This window comes from Sinocyclocheilus rhinocerous, unplaced genomic scaffold (assembly GCF_001515625.1).
Source record: "Sinocyclocheilus rhinocerous isolate Xijiao unplaced genomic scaffold, SAMN03320098_v1.1 scaffold1140, whole genome shotgun sequence".
In the NCBI taxonomy this organism is placed as follows: Eukaryota; Metazoa; Chordata; class Actinopteri; order Cypriniformes; family Cyprinidae; genus Sinocyclocheilus; species Sinocyclocheilus rhinocerous.
In genome coordinates, this window is record NW_015652168.1 from 136,180 (window position 1) to 143,879 (window position 7,700).

At 38.6% G+C, this 7,700-nt stretch overlaps 1 protein-coding gene across 1 annotated transcript in view; it reads left to right on the forward strand.

Annotated features, from left to right (window-relative positions):
* The window catches only part of LOC107713934 (TOM1-like protein 2), a 19,792-nt gene extending 12,092 nt beyond the window's left edge, over positions 1 to 7,700 (forward strand). The window contains exons 10-12 of the mRNA XM_016519601.1: positions 4,328 to 4,387; positions 6,776 to 6,812; positions 7,064 to 7,700. Of these exons, the coding sequence (XP_016375087.1) occupies positions 4,328 to 4,387; positions 6,776 to 6,812; positions 7,064 to 7,212 (246 nt within the window). The 3' untranslated portion in view covers positions 7,213 to 7,700. The remainder of the gene's footprint in view (positions 1 to 4,327; positions 4,388 to 6,775; positions 6,813 to 7,063) is intronic.

Genomic DNA, 7,700 nt, shown 5'->3' on the forward strand with positions numbered 1-7,700 from the left:
CACACACACTCACACTCACACACACACTCACACACACACACACACACACACACACTCACACATACACACACACTCACACACACACACACACTCACACACACACACTCTCACTCACACTCACACACACTCACACTCACACACACACTCACACACACGGCTTGCAGGGTCAATGACAAATAAGAGTGTCGACAATAAAGAAAAGGACAAATCTTTTTAAAGCGTGTATCTTTTCAAAACACAAATTTGTGATCATCATTACGCTTTTAGGGAATCACATTTATTAAGAAACCTTGCCATAAAAGATCAAATTATCTGGGTCCTCTGATATAATTTCCTGTGTGTTTTTTTTAGGGTGGGTACACACCACATGACTTTTTGTTTTCTGATAATTATTATATAATAATTAAATAATAAAATAAATAACAACTATTCGATAAGGTTTTCATTCTTTTAATGAGCCTTTTTTTCCCCATTATGAAATAAGGACAGTTGTGTCATCTTGACAAAGAAAGAAAAACCTTCACATTGAATTGAAACTGAATGTACACGACCATCATCATCAGTGAAGTAATGTGTGTTCAGGTTACTGTGTGTATCATTTCACATTTATTTGTGAATAAATGATTAGATCTGGGCACAAAAGGAGCACAAACCCACTGACCCTTAAATGAGATCCACTATTATTCTATTAGTGGTGCTTGCTAAGGCAGTGGCTAACTCAATTTGTTTACATGAATAAACTTAATATAAAGAATTATGAAATCTTCAAGAGTGATATTAGGAGATCGTTATAGACTGATTGTATCTCTGGTGCCAGACATGCATGTGTTGAAATCAACCATGGTTACATAACGGACGTGGTTTAGAGGTGCAGTTCATAGCGATCAGCCCATGGGTCAAAGTTTGTTTTTACACTCCATCTACCTTGCTTTCTCTTGCCTTGAATGACTCCTGCTCCAGTTCTCCTGAAGATGGAGGGGTGTTTGTTTGTGGTGGGTGCTCTTGTTCTTCTTCACATCTGTAAGGTGTTCTCTGTTGTTGATTCAGCCGAATGTAAAAGGTCCTAATGCTGAGTTGGAGCCCATAGACAGCTGGCTCATTACCCCAAGGAATGGTGAGGATTTCAGCAGAACCACTGTCCCCTCCGTGTCCACTCTGCCCTGACCTCGATCTCCAGCCCGTACCTCCGTCCCACCACCACTAAAACACAGCCACAGTAAAAGAGAGAGCCTGCTGCGGTGATCCTGATTCCATATGTGTTTATAGAGATCAGCCAAACATGAAAGATCTGGCTTTATTTACGTCGTTCCAACGTTATTTTTCCATGAAAGCGGTTGTCACAGGGAGAGTTTATAATGACCACAGCTGTCAAACTCCACTAAAGCACCGTGAAGGTTGCAGCAGTCGGATTAAATAAGTAAAGTAAAATATTTTTAATGGCAACTTATAAAGCTTAAGAGGAAAACTTTACCCAGAAATGAAAATGTGCTCACTCTCGGTCCATCCGAGATCAGGATGAGTTTGTTTCTTCATCAGATTTGGAGAAATGTAGCATTGCATCAGTGTCTCAGCAATGGATGCTCTGCAGTGAATGGGTGCCGTCAGAATGAGAGTCCAAACAGCTGATAAAAACATCACAATAATCCACAAGTAATCCACAGCACTCCAGTCTATCAGTTAATGTCTTGTGATTGGAAAAACCGTTGCTTCTGGCTAAAATATGAGTCCTCTATCCATAATATTGCGTTCTCCAGTAAAAAAAAAAAAAAGTGTTCTTGTCTGAATCAGGAGAGAAATATGCACAGATAAACACAGTTCTAAACAAATATGTTGGTGGATTTTGATGTTAGAGGGACTTTTTTTCTCTGGAGGAATTGTTTGGATTATGGATTATGGATTTGTATTTTGCTTTCGAAGCGACAGTTTAAATTTAAAATGCCTTAATGATGGATTTGTTTTTTTACAAACATGCAACTTTTCTGTTCACAAGACATTAACTGATGGACTGGAGTGCTGTGGATTACTTGTGGATTATTGTGATGTTTTTATCAGCTGTTTGGACTCTCATTCTGACGGCACCCATTCACTGCAGAGCATCCATTGCTGAGACACTGATGTGTTTTATTTTTTATTGTATGGAAAGCGCAGCCTCTTTTTTTTTTTTTCTCTCTCAACATCTCTGATTTAATAACACTTGAGAGGCTCCAGAGCATTTTCTGGGCTCTTCTCTTTGCTCTGTCCCTTTTACTGTGAGTTTCCTCTCATCACCTCATTTATCATCACAGGTAGGAAACACCTACCCTTTTTTCATGGTAAAAGCAGTAGATTTCATCTCATCTAGACCCTGGACTTTATCATGAATTAACACAGTTATAACCAGCCCTCGGCTCATGGAAGGTTCTGGATCCTTTGTTCTGTAGAGCTCCAAACTCAGGGTTTCAAAAGACGTTCACACTGATGGAGATTTCACTGAGAGCTGCTGACTCCAGGTAACAGGTTGACGATGCAGTGTGGTTGTGTCTAGTGTTGCAACAAGAGTTTAACTTTATGCAAATGAGTAGCAACAGGATCTGAAGACTGCTATAGGAGTTAAGATCTGTCTCCCACTGGAGAATGTTAGTTTTAGTGCCAATCACTGCATTTGTGATCAGATCGGCCAGATGTGCTGCCCATCCAAAACACGAGGGCATCCAGCAGTATGAACACCAAAAATGCACTACTGTTCACAAGTTTTGTCATTTTCTTTAACTCACACAGGCTGCATTCATTTGATCAAAAATACAGTAAAAATAGAAATATTTTGAAATTTAAAACAACAGTTTTCTATTTAAATATATTGTAAGTTGTCATTTATTCCTGTGATGCGCAGCTGTATTTTCAGCATCATTACTCCAGTCTTCAGTGTCACATGATCTTCAGAAATCATTCTAATATGTTAATTTGCTGCTCAAGAAACATTATTATGATCAATATTTTGTAGAAACTGATACATTTTTTTTTTTTCAGGATTCTTTGATGAATAAAAAGTTAAAAAGAAGTTTGCTGCTCAAGAAACATTCTTATCATCAATATTTTGTAGAAACTGATACATTTTTTTTTTTTCAGGATTCTTTGATGAATAGAACGTTCAAAAGAACAGCCTTTATTTGAAATAGAAAGGCTGTGTAACATATATCTTTAATGTCACTTCTTTACAATTTAAAGCTGAATAAATGTATTTATTAAAAAAAAAAAAAAAGACTTGACCCCAAACGTCTAAAGGGTAGTGTAAATCCACTCATAAAATCGCTGTCAGTGTGAATGGGCGTTACACTGTGCAGAGGTTGGTCCTTCATATCTTAAACTGGATAGCTGTGTGGTCAGAGCCTTTCCATTTCCATCATCTTCATCATCACTACTGTTGACAGTCCCCTCCTCGCCTCATTCATTCACAACATTCTAAACTGAATGACAGTCCTGTTCTAACATTTGTATTTTATCAGATTTAACTTAACAAAATAACCAAAATTATATTATATTATATTATATTATATTATATTATATTATATTAATTATATTATATTATCCTCCACGTTTGGCTACTTTTATTTCTCTACTTATTACAAACATTAAAAAAAACAACCTAAATAAATAAATTACTAAAATAAAACATGAAGGCATTACATTAAGAAGATGCTATTTTCTTTTTGTAAAGAAATTCATACATTGGCACAATTTAAATATGTCCACAAAACAAATTTCATACAGCTGAATAAATAATAATTTTTGTCCAAACTTTGGACTGGTAGTGTTTGAAAACTTTGATTTTGATCTTGAACTTAACAAATAGAAGAAATGACACTGCAGACTTCTTGTGGCTGTTATATTGGATTTAAAAAAGTAAACAAAAATAGATAAAAAAATTAAAAACGAACAATTCGGTCCTGTCCAGCAGAAATACAGGGAGAAATGTTCTCTGTAGGGGGAGCTCTTGTGCCGCTGTTCTCAAACTGCGATCATCAAGCTCTGATTATGGATCTTCTCTGACAGAATCTTTCACCATAATCCTATATGTGAACAGTGTTGCTCCAGCTCTATGTGTGTGTGTGTGTGTGTGTGTGTGTGTGTGTGAGTGTGTGTGTGTGTGTGTGTGTGTGTGTGTGTGAGAGTGTGCGTGTTTGTGTGAGTGTGTGGCTCGGTTTGACGCTGATCGCATTTTTTCTGTTGTTGTTATTTTCCTCTCAGACCTTCTGGTGATTTTATTGTTTGTGTTTTTGTTTGTCGGGGGTGTTTTTTGTTCTTTCGTGGCTTTGGGGGTCTTTGGTTTGTCCACGGCTTTGCTCCATAGATCCCCGTATCGCAGTCCTCTGTCATGGATGACATTGAGGAGTGGCTCTGTGCTGATGTGGTGAGGCTTCTTTACCTTGATTTAATTCTCTTTGTTTTTGTTTCCCTGGTAACTTCATGTCGTCGTACTCACTTTCATTTAACCAAGCCTGTTTGGTTCTATTTTGGAATTTTTGTGTTATTTTTTGATTTCCACCAGTCATGTTGTCAGTCCACCATATGCCACTCATTCACATGATCCTAATGAACATTAACTAGGGATCAATTACCAATTAAAGATGTCCGTAAAGCTCCAGCCTGTGTTGTTGGAGTTGCAATGAGTGCGATGTTGTTGAATGTTATGTCATCTTGCGGAGTTGGTTATTGTTGTGTTTGTTAGGGGTGGGCGATATAGCCTCAAAATTATATCACGATATTTCAAGAATATTTGCGATAACGATATTTATGACGATATTAAAAAAAATATGAAACAACGTTTTATTGGTGATTGCAGTTGGCAGGCAGTAGCATTTATTAGTGCAAACAAAATAAAGGGCATTTTCCATCCTTTTCCAATGAGCTACTGTCATCGATGACAGATTACCTAATTTGCGCTCGAATATGCTCTAGAACCGCTCAGTGTGCGCAGCGCTGCTTCAAGTTGAACACACCTGTTGGGTTTGTGGTGTTGTTGTTGTGCGCGCTAGGGAACGTAAATGTGCCATATGTCATTGCGTCGCTATATCATTGATATGGCGATATGACATTTTTTTATCATGTAAAAATGTATACCGGTATTATCGTGGACGGTATGATATGGCACACCCCTAGTGTTTGTACTGATATTCAAATAACTGTGTAGTTTGTGGAAGTCACTAAATGTGACGTGATGTATGTCCACTGAACAGTGTTGGGGAAGTAAGTTACTTTGATGCAAACTGCTGGGATTCAGAATTTGTTACGTTGTAAAACTGAGCAGATTTTATTTTATTTTTTTAAATAGCCAATACTGATTTAGTGACAATACCTTTGTAAGACACAGTACTGTCATTGATGACAGACTACCTAATTCGAAGTGTAAATCTATTGTCATAAGGTGGCAGCAGCAGCTGTGTGTTCGACTTGAAGCAGACCGATGACGTCAAAATACCCCTTATTACCCCTTATTTACACCTTATTACCCCTTATTTACACTGCACGCGTATGCGACGCATTATGGCTCTGACGCGGCCACCGGAACTGATCGCGGCCACTCTAGTCAATGCTTGTGTTTACACCAGCCGTGCTGCGGCACGTTTCAGAAGCGGCTCTCTGCATCGCTTCGCTAAAGATAGGCGCCTCACCTATTTTTGACGGTAAAGCCCTGTTCACACCAAGAACGATAACTATAAAGATAACTATAAAGATAACGATATTAGCGTCCACACCAGCGAACGATATCGTCTGTTTATTCTAAGCGAACGTGCGTCTGCCGCTTTAAATGCTCGAGCTCGTTACAGCAGGATGGATTCTGATTGGCTGTCAATTTTTTATCGTTCATCAGCTGGAGAACAATCGTTTTGAAAGTGATTCCAACGATATCGTTTCTCTTTGTCTTTATCGTTATAGTTGTGGTGTGGACTCTGCTATTCTTTAATATTGAGAACTATATCTTTATCGCTATCTTTATAGTTATCGTACTTGGTGGGAACGGGCCTTAAGAGTGTGCGCTCGAATATGCTCTAGAACCGCTCAGTGTGCGCAGCGCTGCTTCAAGTTGAACACACCTGTTGGGTTTGTGGTGTTGTTGTTGTGCGCGCTAGGGAACGTAAATGTGCCATATGTCATTGCGTCGCTATATCATTGATATGGCGATATGACATTTTTTTATCATGTAAAAATGTATACCGGTATTATCGTGGACGGTATGATATGGCACACCCCTAGTGTTTGTACTGATATTCAAATAACTGTGTAGTTTGTGGAAGTCAATAAATGTGACGTGATGTATGTCCACTGAACAGTGTTGGGGAAGTAAGTTACTTTGATGCAAACTGCTGGGATTCAGAATTTGTTACGTTGTAAAACTGAGCAGATTTTATTTTATTTTTTTAAATAGCCAATACTGATTTAGTGACAATACCTTTGTAAGACACAGTATTTATTCAGAATTTGTAAGAATTCTGAATAAATACTGTTTAAAAATTTCCATTCAGTTCTTGCAGTTCTGTTTAGGTCCAAGCTACAGAAAAAAAAAAGTTATAGACTATTTTTCGTTACACTTAAGTTAATGTCATTACGTCCCCAACGCTGATCTATTGTCATAAATAATAGGGATAATTCATACGTAAATATTATAAAAAATGTCACATTGTAAAGTGGTTTTCCAGCTGAATGGTAAGTAGTTTTTCATTCTCAACGTGGCATACAAGTAATAAAACGGACTGGTCTGATGTGTTAATCATTTTATTCTCTTTACTTCTTTAAACAGAAGGGTGAAGAGGCCGAGGAAGGAGTCACGAGTAAAGGTACCGTGTGTATTTACCCGTATGTCCAGCCCTTCAGTGTTACATTCCGGAAATATTCAAATACCATTTCAAATTTGCATTAACTCTATAAAGCCCACTGTATCATATCTGATTTCTAAGTTATCAACATGAAACCTGTTGTACGCAATCTTCACGGATCCATTAAAAAAGAACAAATTTTTGGATTATTGGTCTTTATAGGGTTAATCTCGTGAATGCAGTTGACAGTTGTTCTCCTGATGTCTCTTTAGAGTTCGACAAGTTCTTAGAGGAGCGGGCCAAAAGTGCAGACAAGGCTTTACCGTCGGCCCCTGCTGGAGGGCCCAGACCTCCCGCGAGCACGTCTAGCAGCAACCGCAGGACGACACAGCAGACGGAGGACAATCTCTTTGCCTTGTAGACCAGTGACGGGACAGATGATCACACTCCCTTCCAAACGCTTGCTGTTACTGATAGAGCACTGTGAGAATCCAGCTTCATAACCGCTATAACCTTCGAGCTGAACGGTGCAGTCAAGCCATGGCTTAAGCAAACATGTAGCCAAAATAATTCTCTTTAGAGAGCTCGTTTGTTTCACTCCTGTCGAATGGAGCCGATTGGTTTCGTATTTATCGCTCATTAATGAACTAACGCTCTTAAAGTTGGTCATTCCATGAGCGCGCCGTTCTGCGAGGTGTTCATGCGGGCCGGTTCTGAGTCAACTATGGATTGTGACTCGGTCTGTCTCTGTGGTAAACGGCGCTCTGCTGAAGCAAAGTGGCTACATTCTCATAATCATCATGTGCGAATTACCAGACAGAAGAATAAAAACGTGCTTTCCGTTGATAAAGGTTTTTGTAAAAATATTTATAAAACGGAGAGTTCCGGTCCTTGATTCTGATTGGCTGA